The sequence below is a fragment of the Camarhynchus parvulus genome, chromosome 4 (genome assembly GCF_901933205.1).
Source record: "Camarhynchus parvulus chromosome 4, STF_HiC, whole genome shotgun sequence".
NCBI lineage: Eukaryota > Metazoa > Chordata > Aves > Passeriformes > Thraupidae > Camarhynchus > Camarhynchus parvulus.
In genome coordinates, this window is record NC_044574.1 from 25760915 (window position 1) to 25781347 (window position 20433).

The window sequence follows — 20433 nt, forward strand, 5'->3', positions numbered from 1 at the left end:
CTGGCAGATTTTATTGTTATATTTTGCTCTTTCCATAAAACTCATTCTTAAATGTGAGAGGTGTCATATTTGTAAACATATTCTTGAAATACAATGCAAATTTTTCTTATTGTCACCTCCATTTTGGAAGCAGCAGACAACCTTGATAATCAGTGGAAATATAAAATGCCTACCTTTCATGAGGCAGGTGCAACAGCAAGACAAAGAACTGTTTCTATTTGTGATGCCCCTTCTTAGCTCTGTTCAAGCTTTTCCTTTTTAGGGTTTTAACATATATATATTATATATATATAATTCACAATGTACCTATTGTTAAAAAACAAGTCCTATAAAATGTCAACCAAAATGTCTGTTTCCTTTCTTACTGAACTTGGCTGTTTGAGGAGTATGTGATTTGGAGTCTGGGTCTTCAGTGCACTAAGAATAATTTTGGGTAGATTTGATTTTAAAACTGGAAGTGGTGGCCAATAGAAAAGGCCTGTGTTCAGCACCAGTTTTCATCACAAATCAGATTTAAGTCAAAACCCCAAAACTTCTAATGTAAAACTAGCTTTAAGGAACAACTAGCCAGGATCTTCAACCTTCTCAGCAATATAATACACCAAATAAGCAGAGGCTATGGGAGATTGAAAAGGAACTGGAACTACCATTTCTATGGAAGAATTATAAACCAGAAGTAGAGGCAGAAAGCAATGTTACCACCCTTTAAGTCCACAAAATACTTGAAATTGGAAGGGGAAGCTGAGTAGCCCACCTCCAGCTCAACTGCAGAGCCAAGCTCGCTTTCTTCCCTGAGATGCATTAACCTCAAAGATAGACCAGGTTGCTTAGGAGTATTTTTTAATTCAAAACTTCTTGAGAGTATATAATGCAAAAATTTATATTTTCTCAAAGAAAATTTCATTTTGATCCAGTTTTTACTTGGTTCTTCCTGAGAAAGGAACTCTCTGAGCTACACAGTTATGGAACATATCTCCAGAGAAATTGCATATGTGACTAAATTCAGCCATTCTATCCCCTTATTGCTAGAAGAAAACAAGCTAGGCTCTTATTTACATGACTCACATTCACAAGTGTTTGTAGTGAGTGCATCACATCACTGAAATGGGAGAAAGAGACACATTGCATTCTAGTGGCTCTGTGTGGTAAAATGCTTGTGAGTATGAGAATACTACTCATAACCTGATAATTTTAATAAGGATTTGCAGTGAGCTGCTTCAGAAAACAATGGAAAGGCAAATCTGGGTTAAATTAATCCATTTATCAGAAAAATAATTTTTGAGCCATTCAACTAACAGTCTTTGATTTCTTATGCTAAGAAAAAAAGGCAAAAAAAACCCCACTGTACAAATGAAGACAGGAGCCGGCCTAAAAAGCATAGAAGCAAAGTTCTCAATCCTACAAATGTAAAAGCACCTTGCCACAGTATTCATCAGCCTCCTAAAACCAAGGGAGCTGCTTGTAATAAAAAGGTATACATGCGCTCAATTTCTCCAGGATAAAACATCAGGTGTTAACTCTTTCTGTCCTGCTTCTGACTGAAACACCACTACTGAAAAAACTCAACTTTTAGGAGCTGTATAAAAGGAAGCCTCTGAAGTACCTTTAAAGAGAACTAAAATCTTTCATATTTCTCTGTTCTGTAAATACCTCCTTAAAAGCAGCTTCTGCAGTGCTGCCATCAACTGCCTTCGTTTTTCCAACAACACTTAAGATGACTGGCTCCTTGTAGTTAAAATGTCCATAAAAGCTATACAAATGCACAGAGACTAACTGCTGCCCTCACCTTCTTCATGTCTGTCTGAGCACTCGTGGCTTGTCTTCCTTACCTACCCAGAATGGTTTGTTCTCTGAAACTAAAGTTGTCTTTTTTTATCATCTCTATAGCAACTGGCACAAAGACCTTAATCTTTAGCCCCTACTACTTCTCTTGAGCCAGAATCAGAGGCTGAAGGAGCTTCGTAAATCTTTCACAGATGGGGTGAAGGACTTTGAAGCAAGGTTACTTCCCATAGGTGGTGAGGAGGGAGGGCAAAGAAAATGTGCTGTAGGGTTTTCTGTCATCAGGGGTGCAGTACTGGGCATGCACATCTTGAGAGGAAGAAAATTCTGTATTGTTAAGAATGGATGTTGAATGGTGGTCTAGACAAAATGCTTGGAAATCTCGAAAGGGATTTCAAACGAGTAGTACATATGTTTAGCTGACATGATTAAAGACTCAATTATCCTGGCTATAGTTATTACAGGACAAAATCCTATAGCTCATATATTCTCATTTTGACTATTAAAAGTGAGTAACTGATTCACAGTTTTGCTTTACTATTAATTCCTTAAAAGAACTGTTGTAAGCATTTTACAGTCCTTTAAAACAAAGTAGAATATGCACTAGAAAGACTTTAATTGATCTTTACAGGGTATAAAGAGAGGGATGAAAATGGAGCACAAAGAGGAACCTTTTTCTTTCCTGAGATAAGAGTGAGGGCTTGCTGAGAGACCCAAAGGAAAGGGAAATAGGTGTGAGGGTGAGGTGATCTCCTCAGTGTGTAGCAGTGCCACACTGCCTACAGATCCCAGGATAAAGCACAAGTTCAGCATGGTAGTACTCAGCTCTTGTCGATCGTTTGTGCAGCTTTGCTGCTGCACTGAAATCCCCAAGGCACACTAAAAGTACTTCCAGTTTGCAGTTTTCTGTCATTTGAGAAGATGGCTCACAAACTCTATTTGACTCAAGGGATTGCTATAGGTACAAAACAACAATAGTGCTATTACTAAGCTGATGAAATAAGTCACCTATTTCATTACCTGCCTCTTTATGTATAAATATGAACAAGATTTGATTTTACCTGCCCAGGTAGTCATTTCACAATTTCAAGGTTTCACTTAATAGTTTTCAAACACAACCATTCATCTTAATTGTTAAAAAAATTGATCCAAAATTTTGAATTTATATAATTGATATAATTACTGCAAAATGTTGCCTGCTCAGTGCCAAGTTAAAAAAAAAAATGTGTACTCATCCTAATTCTCATTTTTCTTTCAGCTGTGTATGTAGTACGAAAAATCCACACAGCAGTTCCAATTGGACACAGACTAGGAGTATCCTGGGTCTGCAAGTCCCTATTTGCAGTTTCTCAAAACCTGTCAGTATCACAATTATCAATTTCAGTCATCACCTCCACATACAAAGTTTACACTATGAGGAACATAGCTCCCCATTTGTTTGAGCAGAAGCACAGAGACACCTACTTTCATTCTACTTTTTAGAAGGCACAAAATATCAGTAGAGAGATATTGCATAGTCATGATATTTGCATTTTCCCCCTTTATGTCTTTAAAACTTGTGGTCTTCCTAAACCCGGACACCTGCCTACAGAGCTTATCTAGTGGGACACAGAAAGAATCTCCAAATTTCCCTCTTTTTCAGTGATCTTGCTTTTTTCTTTTAATTAGCCAACACTACCTGAGCAGGACATTATCTTTGTATGATGTGCACTTTCTGGTGCCAAATTAAAATGAGCGGTGCAAAAAAGATATTTAGTAAAGTGGAAACATTAATTTGTGTAAGAAAAAAGATGCCATCCTGAAAGTTTAAACATAATGAAGGTAAAAAATGAACATGCATTTGGCCCAGGATAGTTTCTGCATCATGCTTTATGATTATATTATTTGTCTTGCTTCTAGTAAGTACTTGACATGCCTTAGAATGCAAAAAGGTCATGGTTAATATGTTAAAACTAGTGGATTTCAATTGGTTTCGTTTATTAGTGACCTTACGCCCCTGACCTTACGCCTCAAGACAGATTTTGGCAAGCCTTGGAGAGCACTGGTCTCCCTTAAATACAGGCATAACTGACTTTCACATGGCTTATGACAAAGCTAAATGTAATGTGGCATACCATCAAGAAGTAAAATGTATAGCTGTATGGTAAATCCTAATTCAGTGCTTCAGAAGAACCAGGTAACTTTATGATGGCTGTGTGGGATACAACTCTAATTAAAGACACTATTTGGCAGACAGTTATAGGTAGGATTTTTTTTAAAGCACTCTACACAAGCCACACCAATTATAATGGAACAAAACTCTTTCAAATAGCAATCCTAAAGTACTCTCAAGTTGAGCTGGGAGGTCACATTTTTCAGCAGCTAATTACTGAACTAGGAGGAAAAGAAAAAAATATAAAACGCCTCAAAGAAAATCAAAAATGTTTATAATATACTGTTACAAAGAACTGATAAAATAATTATTTTCATAAATTTGTACACTTATGGTTGGAGAAAGCACATGCGAGATGAAGGACTCCCATAGTAATCTCTCAGGATGCATGTTGGGCTCCTTCTCCAAAAGGGACACATTTTCATAGAAAAATGCATTGTTCAAAAATTTGACCCAAAAGCTGCTCAAAACTATCACTAGAATGTGTGTCACAAACTACATCAATATTCCAGCATTTTTCAAATATCGTGGCATATTTCAGCTACAAAAAACATCACCAAGTCTACCATTTCTCAGAAACAAGTCTGCATGACGCTGTAGCGGACTCAAAAGCATCCAATACGTATCCCAAGGGCACCGCACGCAGGACTGTGAAGAGCACAGAGGAGATGGGCTGGACCTGAAAGAGATAAATGTTATTTCTGCTGCGCTACGGCGCAATGAAAGCGAGCGGCACCGGCAAAGTCATGAACTATTCACAGGGCTCCGATCAGTCACTCTGTAATGATGCACAGGAAAGGTCAGGTTACATTAGAGCATCCATTCCGAGAGTCTTAAAAAAGAAGAAGTTCTAAACGCAGGGTCAATTGCATTGGTTAAAACATTGGAACTACAGATCAGTTAGCCGGGGCACCGCGGGTGCCGCTGCGGGAGCGCCGAGCGCTCCGTGGGGCGGGCCCGTCCTCAAGCCTCCGCCGCTCGGCAAAAGGCGACCTGCAGCAAAACGTGCCATTTCTGTCCGAATGGCAGTGTCCCTTTCACTTCACGGCTAACATAACATCGAGGAGAATTTTCATGCCGAAGCGCCCTCAACAATCATTCACTGTCTCTTGACGGGAAGCCGGCTCTCCAGCGGGGAGGCGCGCCCGGTGATGGTAGCCCCTTCCCCACGGCAGCTGGGGGGTCTCGGTCCCGCTGTGCCCGCCAGCCGCGGGGCCCCGCCGCCCTCACGGCTGCCGCGGTACCTGTTGCGGCGCCGCGCCCTCGGGCCCCGCTCCCTCAGCATCCCGCGGCGGGCCCGGCCCGGGCGGGCCCGGGCGGCCGGGGCGGGCAGAGGGGCGCCCCGGGGCCGCGACGCCCCGCTCCGCGCATGCGTCCCGCTCTCGGGAGTTGGCTCTCCCCGCCGGTCCGCGCCAAGTTCCAGTCCGCGGCTCGTCCCCCGTGAGGCGGCGGTCGGGATGGGGGCGGCTGCGAGGCGGGCCGGCCCGCGGGCGCTGCTGCTGCCGCTGGCGCTGGCCGTGGCGTGTGCGGCGCGCAGGTGAGCGCCGCCGGGCTGCGGACGGAGGGAGAGAGACGGGCGCGGGGCCGCCCGGCCGCCTCCCTAACCCGCTTGTGCTTCTTCCCGCAGCGCCGACGGGCCCAGCAACATGTCCTACGTGAAGGAGACTGTGGACAGGCTGCTCCAAGGCTACGACATCCGCCTCCGCCCGGACTTCGGAGGTGAGGCGCCCGCGGCCCCCCGACCCGCGCCCCGGCCCCCCCAGGTGCGCTAACGCCGCCTCCCGCTCCCTCCGCAGGTCCGCCCGTGGATGTGGGCATGCGGATAGAGATCGCCAGCATCGACGTGGTCTCGGAAGTCAACATGGTGAGTGACCCTCGGGCCGGAGCCCGCGCCGCCCCGCCTGTGCGGGCGCTGCCGCAGCCGCGGGACCCGCGATGCGAGCGGCCGGAGCCCGGCTGCGCGGGGATGCGCGTACCGAGCCGCTGCGATTGCCACAAAATAACCGAGCACGTCGCAGTTGCTAGGAAAAGTTATTTGCGTTTTTGGGATGATGTTGGCGTGCCTGCGATGGCCCTTCGGAAGAGCTCCCTGCCCCGGTCAGAATACCTACTGCAGGTTTGAGGTTCTGGGTCCCTCTTGCCCTGGTTTGCCCTTTGCGTAGTCAGCAACTGCCGTCGGAAATGCTGGAGTTTCTTCAACAGTAGCAGCAGATGGCCAGATGTGCGTGTTTTCATGTTAAATTATTTAAAGAGTTAGACAGTTCACTTTGCATGCTAGTAGCCTTGAGTAAAAGGTTCAAAGAGAAAATAAGGACTTCTAGAAAGTGCTCTCTTTCTTGCAGAAGGGAAAAAAATAACAACACTGCAGAATAAGTACATAAGGATGCTTCCTGCTATCAGAATCAGAAGTCTCATAGCTACAGGTGTGAAACATACTGCGTTTGATTTCAGTTCTCCTGCAGGAAGGAATGCTAATAGACAAGCAGGTTTAGAGAGCAAAAATGTGACTTTAGTGCCTGCCTCATTTGACAGCCTTTTCCCAGAAGAAGACAATGAATCAGTTGCGAGTGAGAATGTTGTACAAAATCATGTTGAATTAGTCAGCATCATGGGCATTTTGCTCTCACTCTCTCTTCTTGTGTTTGATCTCACTTGAAAATCTCAGTTGCTTTCTGTACATAAGGGAACACCTACTTAGTTAAAAGCTCAGAAACCTTACATTTCCATTCTGATCCGCTGTTTATTTCACTGGGTGATATTTGCCTGTTTGAAGTAATTTACTTAAAGATGGGGATTTCTTCCTTGGTGTATTAGTTAATAGCTGCCATGCAAACAATCTCTTCATTGATTTTTTTGTTTTGTTTTCATTCTTAGGGGCTTTTTCTGTTGTTTGTTATATGTATCACAGGTTCTGTTTGTGTGCTACTGTTTTATTTGCTTATGAATATGTGTGGTAGAGTGGGGAGGAAACAGAATTCATCATGTTGTGTGTAGCATACCAAGGTCTGCAGACGAAGACAACATTTTGCAAGTTTCAGCTCCTGGTCTTCCTGTTCCCTGTATTGTACTTTCAGGGAGGAACATGGTGCATACCACACAGATAAGGCAGAGGAAACAACACAGATCTTATCAAAATAGTCAAAGAACAAATCAACTCCGAACTATTTCTATGACACTGTAGTGGGTTTGCTGCTTTCACATCTGGAAGAAGCCAAATGGAGCAAAACACAAAAACACCTGTTCAGAAAAGTCCAAAACTTACCTTATAAAATCTCAACACCTGAAATACTGTTAATCTGTAGGGGGTGGATGAGACAGTTTCCAGTGGCAATCTCACAGGGCATTAATTGTCATTAATTGTCACCAGCTCACAGCATTTCTTAGTTGCATCCTGTACCTATCAAAGCTTTCTTCTTCATTCTAGCACTTGCACAGCCTCTGGGAAAGAGAAGTTACATGCTAAATGGATTTTTTGTATAATCTCTGTGTGTAGGGGACAACTTGACTAAAACTGGTCAAAAAGTAAGAAAATGTTTTCAATTCATAAAATGCCACGTCTCACAGTGGAAGGAAGCAACTGGTCCCAGCTGTAGCTATAGCCATTCCTGAATGCAAAATATGGAGTCTACATCCTGAATCAGTTTAAAAGGGCTTTGATATCACAAGTCTACCTGTACATACCCATATCGAGTGTTCTGTGTTGCAAGGTCTTTATTGTGTTGCTAGAGATTGTCTGCCTGGTTTTGGACAGTGATCAGTAATTCCATCCATCATTGCAAAAACAAGGTGGTTGATATCTTGGCATAAGAAGAAAAGGTTTTTTACCTAGTAAAATAATGCTTTCTTCTGGTACTTTTTTTATTTTGGAGAAATCACAGCCTTGAGATGCTTAATGTTGCGGTCACATATAAGTCATTAATCTTCCTTTAAACTCTGTCTTATAGATTTTTTTTTATTTTATTAGTAAGAACTACTGTTCTGTGGCTTCAGAGCCAGAAATGTTTTTCAGAAGATGTAAGTTTATAGTGTCCTCTGGCTGTAGGGCAGTTTTGTTGCTGAAGGAATAGGAGTAAGGAGAGCAAACCCTCATCACGTGAGGTCCTCCTCTGGTCTGGTTGGATCCACCAGAGTTCAATCAGTCTCACCCTAGCGGTATTGGAGGGAATTCTCTTATCCCTTGGCTTTCCTCGGGAACATGAAAACTTATATCCAAAGTGATAGAGGTACACATTTCCAGTCATGGTGCCCACAGAGTTAAATTTTGTGTTCCAGTCTCAATGCATAAATAAGAGTAAAGATTATATATATAGAGAGAGAGAGAGAGAGAGAGAGAGGAGGTGCTCTCCTTTGGTGTGTTGGGTGAGACATGGTCATGTAGACTGTCTGCCATGTCAACAGGGTGATTTGTATGTCCAAGTGCATCCAGTCCTTGGGTAAAAAGTTGAGATATAGGCAATAGAATTATTTTGAATTCTGCAAGCACCAGTAGTAGTAACTGTCTGTTCCAGCAGCTTGGCTGGCTGAAGTGGCTTGTTCTAATCTGTAAGACTATTGTAAAATACTTTACTCAGTTAATGAAGCAAGACTTGCACAGTCTTGAAGTCAACTGTTCTAGTTTTTCTCCCTTACTACTCAGTCCTCGTCTCCTCAGCTCATTAAATAGCATTATTTTATACCTGCTTGGTAGTTCAATAATACTATGTTGAGCTACCATACCAGCTTTTACAGAAAGATTAATTGAAAGATTAATTCTTATGACTCTCCCATTTGACATCAGATATGTTGTCTTACGTTGATTTCGATCTGAAGAGCTTGTCATACAACAAACAAGCAGGAGAAGTAGAATGTAAACATTCTAGTGATCATTGCCTGGTTCTAACCATGCTTCCTCCCTAATGTACCATGAGGTAAGTTTTAGTTTAGTTTCCCATCTGATTTTCACAGCCTTGCTGTGGTAAGTGCAAGCATTACCTTCCAAAGGCACATGGTGACCTTTCTCCTTGTCTCAGTTAATGACTGTTGAGCTAATTTTCATTCATGACAGAGCTCCATAAGTGTAATAGACATTTACATGAATATAGAGTTCATTAAAACCATGCTATGACTAGATGTATTAAGCTGCTGTGATGTCTAGTTTACTCTGATGCCTTTATGTGGTTGGCAGAAGGTGCTGCTTGTACATCAAGAATAAACATGGGCAGAATGATTGGCAGTAATTAGTGTCATGCTTCAGGGCCAGCAAACTAATAATGTATTTCTCTATCTACTAAGAAACAGTTGAGAGAAGTAACTGGACTCGAAAAAAATTGACATGCAGTACATGTTGTAATTTTCTCTAAAATGTGTTCCTTACTGAAGTCAAGGTGGTCAAACCTTTATTATGGGCAAAAGATGTCATGTACATGTCCTAAAGTTAAAAAAAAAATGCATGTGATAAAGAACCTTTTATAGAGTAGTTAAAAAAGATGCCAAAGAGGAAAGGAAAAAAAAGGAAAAATCCCTCTATTTTATATTGGGAACACTGTTCCTGACCTACCATACTGATCTTACCCTGATGATGACATAATTTCTGTGATCACAGACTGAATGTTTCGTGTCTCAGCAAAAAGAGGTAAATAAAATAATGGAAAGAATGTATAATTCTTTAGCTTCTCTAAAATTATATTCAAGGCTCTTACATTTATCTGATCTCCCAAATAAGCCACAAATCTTGCAGAGATTAGTTTATTTAACATTCCAACCTGTTGGGTAGCGTCTTTTTGCCCCAGAAAGAATTTATATAGCTTAAACCGCTGACTTTTTGTATACTTCTTGTAAAGTGGATAATTAAACAAGCAACTGCATAGACATATATGTATTTATTATGTATTTTTATATATTTTTATATATATATATATATATGTATGTATGTATATATAGATATAGTTTTCCAGTTTGCCACAGAAGCATCCAGGGCCTAGAAGAGCAAAGGCCTTCCCCTTATTTTAGAGTTGATGCTAGCCCAGGGGGCTGTGGCATCCTACAGTGGTAGATATTTAGCCAAGAGAATCTGAATCTGTGGGCTTTAACACTTGAGCTGGGTAATGCTTAGAACCAAGGCACTGAAAGTTTGACCTTTAATCCTGGCAGGCCACTGCTCGTGCATTAGATCCCAGCTCCAGAAATGGTAGAAGGACTTCCTGTGCATGGATGGAGGTCATCTTAAGACACTTTTTGCAGATTGAGAAAGACTTAAGCTGTGTTTACTGGAGTAGCCAGAATTTCACACATCTTATTCCTCCTTCCTGTCTTAATTAGGTATCTGAGAATTTAGCATGGTGGCTGTTGTGAATCTCAACATAGGAAATAAATCCTGGGAACCAAATTGGCATTATGAGCCCCATCTCATACTCTTTGCATCACAGCAGTCAAGTCTCATTTTTTGTAATCATAAGCCTGGTTTGTACAGAAGTAAAATGTCAAAAATTCCTTTAGCCCCAGCCAGTGTGGAAACACAAATGATAATAAATGGTCCTTGGTCTAAATATATTTACCAGAAGATGTTCATATTAAACTAATTAGATTAAACTTTTTTTTTTTCTGAAAAGTCATGAAGCCTAATAATTATTAATGAGAATTTACTTAGCTGTAGTGCAGAAGAAGAAAGGAGAAATACTTTTTTGTTATATAGCAACTGTCCTAAAGAGCATGAAGGAGATGCAGAGACACTTTAATATTTATAAGACTATTCAGTAACTGATTTTATTTTTTTTTCAGCAAATATGGAAAAACTAATCAAGTAATAATACATAAAGGCCAGATCATTTCATCACTGTCTATTCCAAACAGTAGTAATTATATTATAGAGTGAAATGTGGAATGAATGTAGAAATGGGCAGCTTGAGGTTAAATGACTGGGTCACTGTTAGTGGATGTTTTGTTGGATCGTTTTTGATTTGACAAGAATAAGCATTTATTCAACAAAATTGATAAACAGGCAAAACTTATAAAGCGATAATGTGAATGTTGTCTCATATGATCCAGAAATTCGATATATCTTAATTTTTCAAACGTTGAACAAAATTGAGGCCAGCTTCAGGGTTGATATAAGCTGTAGTCCGCATTTTCTTTTCAGGCTGACAGGCACAATACTTTTCTGATTTCAAGGCTTAGACAAACTAGCTGTGAATGCCCTTTAGAAAATATGTATTTCTTTTGTCTAATGTTAAACTCACAGTTCCCCACAAATGCAACTCTCCTGACTCCCACAATCGAGAGTTAATCATATCATAATGGTGCCTATGAAATTAAAGGGGTGACGCCCTCCCCTTTAGTAGTGGAAGTTTTAGCACCCAGTTTGAGGCGTGTAGGATTTCATTAAATATGGGATATGCCTGTAAAGAGATAGGCTTTTTAGTTGTGGAAGGGAAAATGAAAGGATTTCCCCAGCACTGCCTGTTTAGTGTACATGCATCAGACAACATGGTTGTGCTGTGACCACTGGAAACATCCAGCTGGGGATCTGTTAATATGCACAAGTCCTGCAATTCAGTGGTACAAACCTTTGGAAACAGTCACAGTGCCAAGTAGTTGTGTAGTAATGGAAAACCAAATTATTAACTCAAAAAGACCCATTCTCCTAAATTAACTTCTTTCTAAAAAAAGAAAAATAAATCCATAAAATTAAATTTCATGTTTCTTTTCTTGTGTGCAGGACAGGACAAGTGCTTATTTAAAAGCTTTCACATTTTCCACAATTGCATTTCCCTTTTACTTCTGATTTTGGATTTTACATCTGACTTCTGAAAGAGAATATCAGAACCTTCCAAACTAAAAATTCTTCACAAGGAAATTCAAGGCATGCATTCCAAAAGCCTCCAAAACATAGTCCTTTTTTTTTTAAATCAGATTTACTTTGTACTCTATTGCTTGAAAAGTTCCATACCTCCTCTAGGCCATAATAATTAATTATCTACCAGCTGCAGCTCAGTACAGACCTGAAGCTGAAGCTGTGCAACCAAGAGAGGGAACACTCACACGACTAGTTCACCCTGAGGTGGGAAAAGGGGGAGGAACCTCAGTGGAGGAACAGTGACAACCTGAAAAGCTATTACCAGAAAGACCTGTTCCTGTTCACAGGATGCCAGGAATTTTGTGACAGGAGCTCAAACTGTTAAATCAAACCCAGAGATTGCCTTCATTCAGAGGTATCCCCAGCTGATGTGTTTTGTTGATCACTGTATTCCAAACAGCAGCTGCTTGGGAGAGTTCTCGGTAGTTTTTTATGTCCCATCCATCTTGAGTGTGCTGGACTTTAAAGCATCAGTAAAGGCCAAAAAAATAACTATAAGGTCTTCTGGCAGATGTTGAAAAGTAGCCAAGATGGCTATTGGAAAGATTTTATACTTTGATGCTGTTTGAGACTCCTTATTTTCTTCTAGAAAGATAACCCAGAATCTCAAGGTGTGCACTTTCATGCTTGTAGAATTCTCTCACATAAAAAATGCCTGTAACTCTGGCAGTGCTCCAAAAAACATATTAAAATGAAATTATTTCCACCCCAAAGGCTAAACTACTGCAAATATGCTCACAAGGAAATTGGTCGTAGGAGTCACTGAATAATCTAGCGGAATAACACCAGATAATGCAGTTGATTCTTTCTTTAAGCATTAACTGTGTTAAGGTTTACGTGGGATGGAAAATGCAGATCAGATTTCTTGCCTATCAACTTTTACAATAACCTTGCAAGATTAAATGGTTGCTTTTGGCCAAAGCAGTGTCACACTGAGGTTGGCTGCATCTTCTGTGGGGCAAATCCTTAATGGCTTATGTCATGAACTAAGGAAAGATAATTTAAAAGATTCAAAGCCAGCTTCTAGAAAGCTGCATTATCACTCAGACATCCACCTTATAACAAGATTGACTTGTATGGTTTTAAATGCTCACGTTACAGTACATAGTTTCAAAGCATAGAGTAATGATTTCAGACTGCCAAACTTAATTAAAGGTTGGAGTAAATGTTCTCCTTTAAAACTCATCAATCCATTTGACTGAGATGGAAGAATTTCAGTCATGTCTTTTTTAATTGCCTGTGGAAAGAACGGAAGAGTTAGCAAGTTAAAACTGTTGAAATTCATAAACGGTGTCTAAATATTATGTAGGATCTTAATCATATTAAAAGAGGAATTAAGTTAATTTTGTAGCATAATTTTAACCTCAAGAGCCTCGTAAATGTGACTGAAGTAACATGAGTAGAAGTCAATGGCATGTAGATGTGTTTGTGCTTGTGTATCTCAGAAGCTTCTGTAAGCACTAATTACTGCAGTGCACTGCTGTCCCATCCAAGTGGCCTAGATGCTGATAGTCCCATCTTTTCAATGAATGTGCTCACCGATAAAATTTCTTACACCACTAACAGGAAGTACATAATATCGCCACCAGCTCAGCAGTTTACTCAGCAGCTTGCAGGAGCAGTTCAGCTCTCCAGGTTACATAATTTTTTAAATCTTTGTTTCTTTTTAATTTTCTGTGTTGTTGCTCTTCAACAGCATGAGAGAATAACCAAGACTGGAATTATTCTCTTCCCTCCTGTGTTCTTCGTTATGATTTATCCTTTCCTTAATTGGTGTTTTTTTTGTAAACCATTAACTGATCAAAATAATACGCTGGTCAGGGAGGAAAATGGATGAGGTTTGGAGGCTTCATTTACATTAGCACATTTCACAGGCAGTGCAGCTTTGTCACTGGTTTCCTATGAAGGGAACAAAACATGGGGTTGATGGCCACCTGTAAATTCTGAAGTTAAATATTAATCTGCAAATGATTCTGACATATTACTCAGGCAGGCTTATTTACCTGGGTTTATTGTGGAACTTCATGGTTTCAGTGACTTTTGCACAGTTGCTGTTTGAAAATCCAGGCAACAGTGGTGCTCCAGATCATAGAGAACAAGTAAGTGGAAGCAGTGTTGCTGAGGACAACCTGTTGTGCCAGGGAATAGCATCAGGTCCTGACTGGGCAGGAAAGGACTGCTGGCTCAGCAGGGACCCTGCTGATCTCACTGCTGCTCTGCAGGGCCCATCAGGTCAAGCTGCTGTCGTGACAGATGGTTAATTCTTTTTAACAGATTTGAAACAGCAATACTGTGGTAGATTATTTTTTATAGTTTCATATTTTTTCTATTTAGAACCTTTTACAATGCAGGCAACATTTTTTATGAATTGCATGGTTGTTTTTTTTTTCCAAGTATGTTTGTGGGGCTAGAAGGAACTAGCAATAAAGCAATTGTTGTGTTGGTTATTTCTCATCTAAGTGATTAAGGTAATGAAGAATTCAGCACAGTTTTATGGAAAGGAATTTAAAAATATGGAGCTCTGTACTTAAAACATTATGAATCTGTTGAACTCATTAGTATGCATAATTTGCAATTTTTAGTCCAGAAAAATGGAAAGCCAGTATTTAATGTAACTTCCAGTAAACAGAAGTGATCAGTACAACATGTTGCAATATTCAAGAACTCTGGAGCAAGAAGCTGGACAAACTTTGTGCAACATCAAGCCAAATGCAATTTTGAACCAATACACTTCAGTTGAAATATTTTTATTAGCTAAGATTTATATATATCCATGTGCTCTTGAGTCATCTTTTATAGAAATATAGAAGAAAAATATATTTGACATCTTGGTAGGGGAAAAGATTGTTCCCATTTATTAGCTGTTCCTCCACTTTGGAATATCAGCTCCACATGGCTTCTCTGGAGTACATGGAGCATTGACATGCTCGGCTCACCTTGTTCATTGGTTGGGTTCCTCTGAAAACCAGTGAAGTTGCATCAGTAATGAGTCAAGCCCACCTTATTCAAGATGATTATACTTTCCTGCGGTAACTGTGTTTTCTTGGAAAAAATTCTGCCAGTGACATGTAAACAAGACGTTTAAGACAAACTGTTCTGAACGCACGTAGACATCAAGAAAAAGCTTTTTAAAATGCTTAATTGTTATGATGATGCCTCTGAGGAGCAAAATGCAAAAAATAATGAAAATGAGCAATTGAGAAAAAAACAAGAAGTCTGTTACCCTCATGGGAATATATTCTCTGTCATTGTGGAGTCTTGGCTTGCAGACAGCTTGGTTTTCCTTGAAGCATTTTTACTATTTTCCTGCTGCTGTATTCATGCATCCTAGCCTAGTGTTTAAATTAAGGGTTGGAACAATTCTCAGTATCAACACAGGCTGGGGGATTAACAGATCAAGAGCAGCCCTGTTGAGAAAGTTTTGGGGGTGCTGTTGGGTGACAGGCTGGACATGACCCAGCCATGTGCACTCACAGCCCAGAAAGCAAAACGTGTCCTCTGAGCTACATCCAAAGCAGTGTGGGCAGCAGGAGAGGGAGGGGATTCTGCCCCTTTGCTCCACTCTGGTGAGATCCCACCTGGGGTGTTGTGTCCAGCTCTGGGGTCCCCAGCACAGGAAGAACATGAACTCGTTGAAGCAAGTCCAGAAGAGGCCACCAAGATGGTTAGAGGGATGGAGCAGCTCTCATATGAAGAATTGGTATTGTTCAGCCTGGAGAAGACACCAGGGGTAACCTGGTGCAGCCTTCCAGTCCCTGAAGCAGCCTACAAGAAAGATGGAGGGGGACTTTTTACAAGGGCATGTAGTGACAGGACAGTGGTTAACAGTTTTAAACAAAAAGAGAATAGGTTTAGATTAGATATTAGGAAGACATTCTTTACTGTGAGGGTGGTGAGGCACTGGAACAGGTGGTCCAGAAGCTGGCAGTGCCCCATCCCTGGAATTGTCCAAGGCTAGCTTGGATGAGGCTCTGAGCAACCAGGTCTGGTAAAGGCTGTCCCTGTCTGTGGCAGGGAGATTGGAGCTAGGTGATCTTGTCCCTTCCACCCATAACCTTTCTATGATGGTATAATTTAAACATTGGTATAAGAAGCTATCAGGTCTTTCCAAGAGTAATCTGAGACCTCAGTCTCCTTAGTCTATGCTGAGCCAGATCCAGTGAAAACAAAATGAACATGAACAACTACCTATGCATCTTCTTTTTTATTATTCACACCCACAACCACATTATCATTCGGCATGCAAGTTTTAAAAGTCACAAGTGGGAATCTCTTCTGTTCTTTGTAGGTACCTTTGATTTTATTTGTGTATTTGACTTTAAAATAAAGAAATCAAAATAGATCCATAATAGGAGCTTTGAATTTTGTACTGAAACTGGGGAAATGTGTGGGTGTTAACGCCTCTTCCTCCTGGTAATCACAACAGTCATTGTAGCAGCAGAACAAAGCTGTGAGTGGAAGTCCTTATTCCAAAGAAAAAGGCAGTGATTCAGGTGGCTTGGGTCATGCTCAGAAAGTGTTTTGGAGGCCAGTGTCTTAGATTTACTCTTGTGTTCAGCAGGAGATCAGTGCCTACAGGGGTTATATGTTGTTTAAGATGTTTGCTTTATGGAAGGAAAGAGTGTCAGGGGAGAGATATCAAGTGAACCAAAGTGTAAATTTCTGTCCTTCCATGAATTTTTTCGATTGGTTTGTTTGTTTTAATTTCTCTGGCCCTCAGTTGCTTCTCTGTTAATATTTCTACCTTGCAGGGATACTATGGGAATTAAGTGCATTGTATGAACATTCATTTGGACAGTGAGCAAGTCTCTGCACACTCAGGTGGAAAGAAAAGGCATACAGCCTGCAGCTAAAAAAGAATATATCCCCTGTGACCAGTTATTTCAACACAGCATCATGGCTTATGACCCAGCTGGTCTGTTCCTACATCTCTACAACAATACTCCTGCAGTCCTGACAGGAATTTATTTCTTACTTACCTAGTGAGAAATCCCAAGAAAGCACAAGATGTTGCATAGTAATTACATTTTCCTCAGTGGTATTGCTGAATGACATATTGTGATATATCAAGAAGCAACTCTGAATTTAACTTCACTCATCACAGTACTTTGCCCAGTACAGCAGGTTTCCAGATGAACATAGTGAATGTAAGAATAAAGAGAAGTTTCTGAATACCACACAGCATCATGCATACTTTGTCAGCATTAGCTTTCAAAGCACGTACGATTCTGCGCTGCCTTGGGGAAGCTTCGTGTGTTCATTATTTATTATCTTACATATTCACTCTAATATTTAAGAATATATTGTTTGCAGATGGTTTCACAGGAGAAGACGATAATGATAGTCATTTGTCAGAAGAATCAGACATCAAAATTATGAAGCTTTCTCTTTCTTTCTGTTTAGTGTTTGATGCCACTAAATGCCTATTTCTTGTGATTAACAGATCAGATAAGCAACTTGCATGATTATTCTCTTAGAATAACCTATTCAGGTTATTCTGTTATTTAACCTTACTTAATTTCAGAACATTATTTTCCCAGTTTTTGGAATGTGATAACAACATGCAAAAGCAGAAGGTTTTGCTAATCATTAGGGAGGTGGCAGTTTTTCAGATTTATCACTCAGTCCTCATATTGTCTTTTGCAAGATATTGCAAGGCCGGCATGTGGGGAGGAAGAAACAATAAAGACTGGCACAAATTCTGCTTTTTGTCCCACACACTTACCAGGACAGTTAGTATGAACAGAAATTCCCCTCTGTGGAGGACATTTTTCTTTAGGTATTTGTGAAAGAGTTTTAGTGCGCTTTAACAAATAATAGCCTTCATTCTAAGTGTGTGGCTGATAACTGAAAATACTCTTCCCAGACCTGCCATTCTTATTTCTAGAGTGGACACTTACTTCACTGGGTGCTCTGTCAGTGCCAGGCCCAATGTGCTTTTAGACAACTCTGCATTGCAGTTGCAGCCCTTTGGCCTCTTGGTAAATTGTGTCTTATGCTGGGAGTAGCGCTTTTAAAGTCAGCTATCCCTGGGGTAGAAGAATGTGGATACCTAGTTCTAGTTCCTGATAGATGAGGAAGTCAAGTACTTCAATTCTGAAACACTGCTACTGATGTGCTGGAATGAGAATTGAGTGCAGTAGTGCCAAATATCTTCAGTTGTTATCAGTCTACTCACCAGAGAGATAATGCAGGTTCCTTAAACTGACAAAGAGGAAGGTTTTCCTTCCTCCTCTAAATAATTTGTTTGAAGTATCCTTATCTCTCTCTCTGTTAATCCTATCCCACAAAGTCTATGGTAATATTTCTTCAAGGTTAGGAGGCTAAAGTTAGGCAGTGTGAGAACTTGACAAAGATTTTTTTTTCCTGCTTTATAATATGTTACTTCTTAAATTCAAAGCAAGGAGCATTTTTTCACTTAGCAATTCTTAGTCTCAGGATTCAAGCATTATCACATTACCAGACCAATTGCAGAAGTAATGTAAAGGCATCTGAAAACTGTATAGATATTAGTGTGGTTTGGTGCATAAGATTGCTTCTTGGACTCATTCTTTTGGCCATGTCTCTATGAGAAAGACCAATCAGAGGCAATATGGTAATAAGGTAATATGGCTGATAAGTGCCAATTGGAAATTTTTGTGCCCTTGACAAGTCCCTATATAACTGAGTGAACTGGTGGTATAGCTGCTTAAAGATACTGAATGAGTGACAGGACCTAAGAATGACAAGATATTTAGATCCATGTCAAAACCTGATACATTTTTTAAGAATAAAGTGTGAAATGAAAGAAGTTATCTCACCTAGTCCATACATAAAGTGAGGAGTGTCCTACCCTTCATTGTGTATTTACTGCTCTTACTCCAAGCCAGTCTGAAAGACTCCAGGAGCTAAAATCAGAACATTGTTGAGCAGTCCTTCCCTATCTCAGTCAGGGTGTTCTCCTTGACTCCAAGACATTATTTCTCATCTGTTCATTTTATGACTTTTGTATCACATATAAACATTTGCTCCTTTCACAAAAGGAAAGCAGTTGTTTTTTTCTCCTTTGTTTTACATTCATTAGTGCTTTTTCCCCCCCAAGTTTTTTTCTCTGATATGGTGTCTTTAACATCAATGGTCATTTTACTTACTTTCAAGTTAATAAAACAGCACATCATATGCCATTGCAACTACCAGCCTATGTAAGGATCTGCCTTAGGCAGTCTGGAAGGGCATGCTTGGCTATGTTCCTGCTTCCTAAGTGTATTTTCAGATGTTGCTGAGAAAACTTAACAACTGATGTGTAAAGCCATTATACATCATAGGAGTAGTCCATTTTGGAGTTGTACTTTTCACTACACATTGACATTAGATCAGAACTCTTGTTAACCAGTACTATTATAAGTTGGTAGTAACTAGTCTGTATTGGATGAGTCATATTCAGATGAAAGAAGGAGGACAAGCAGACAAAGTGTAGTTTCAAAAGCCAACTTCTGCATATGCATGTGTTCCAGAACAAAATGTCTTTCAGATGTTGGATGGAAAGTAATTGCAATTCAATGTATCATTCCCAAACCACCTCATTTCCCTGTAATTTTGTTCCTTACAGCAAAGCCCTACTGGTTTTTTTAATACTATAAATAATATTTTATTGATTCTGTTTTCATGCCTGTTCTTACATCTAAGCAATCTTACCTAAATATACCTGCAACCTGTTTATTTTAATACATGACTTCCTGCATTCACTCAACTTTCTGGTTGTCATCCTGGAAAATGATATATATTAAATTTCTTTGTGAAAAGAACTAGGAGTAAACAGGTTCAAGACACTTTGCTGGCATAAATTATTTCTCAACAAGTTCTTAGGTACTCTGATTGAAGTAAGTTTGGAATCAACATCTTTGAGATAAGGATGTAGATAAAAAGCTTTGACTACTCAGCCTGGACATTATTGCAGACCTGAAACAATCAAATTCCTGGAGAGAGTGTATTTTCCACAGTATGAATTCTAGAAGATAGACAACTTCTATATTGCTTTCCACATCAGTGCCAAGAATGAATTTTCATGCAAGACTGAGTGAAAATATGTTACAATAAGATAAGTAAACACATTTTTTAGTGTCAGCAATCCAGCTTATTTTCTCAGTGTTCGGTTTTCCATTAAATATGCAGCAGTAGGCTATCCGCAAATCTTTTTTTTTTTCCATATTCAATATCTTCTGACACATGAGATATGCACAAAGGAGCAGCAAAGCTGAAAGGTCACAGGGTGTCTGATTCATTGTCATAAATGTGAGCAACAGAACACCTGCTTGGCAGATGTGAAGAAGGACTTCTGGTATCTTTTAGGAAGATACCCGGATAGAGTTTACTTATGGACCTGCTGAAATTAACCTGCACTTTGAGAGTCATTTAGATGGCATTCCATGGTTTTTGTCTGGTTCCAGGGAGAACACTGACATTTTGAAATGGCACTGGAAGCAAGACAGGCAAATAGTGTATGAGCCTTCAGTGCCAGCAGTGAGGCATACCTTAGACCCGGGTCAAGAACTGGGTAAAAAGAAACCAAAAAGAGATAAAAAACCAAAAAACAACAACAACAACAAAAAAAACCCCAAACAAACCCAAACAAACAAACAAAACAAAAAACAAACAAACAAACAAAAAAACCCAAAAGCTTAAAAACAAA

The 20433-nt window shown here is 40.1% G+C and overlaps 1 protein-coding gene across 1 annotated transcript in view; it reads left to right on the forward strand.

Annotated features, from left to right (window-relative positions):
• Positions 1 to 5369: 5369 nt before the first annotated feature.
• GABRB1 (gamma-aminobutyric acid type A receptor beta1 subunit) overlaps positions 5370 to 20433 on the forward strand; it is a 104477-nt gene continuing 89413 nt past the window's right edge. Inside the window, exons 1-3 of the mRNA XM_030947433.1 lie at positions 5370 to 5471; positions 5562 to 5653; positions 5731 to 5798. Coding sequence (XP_030803293.1) covers positions 5392 to 5471; positions 5562 to 5653; positions 5731 to 5798 — 240 coding nt within the window. The 5' untranslated portion in view covers positions 5370 to 5391. The remainder of the gene's footprint in view (positions 5472 to 5561; positions 5654 to 5730; positions 5799 to 20433) is intronic.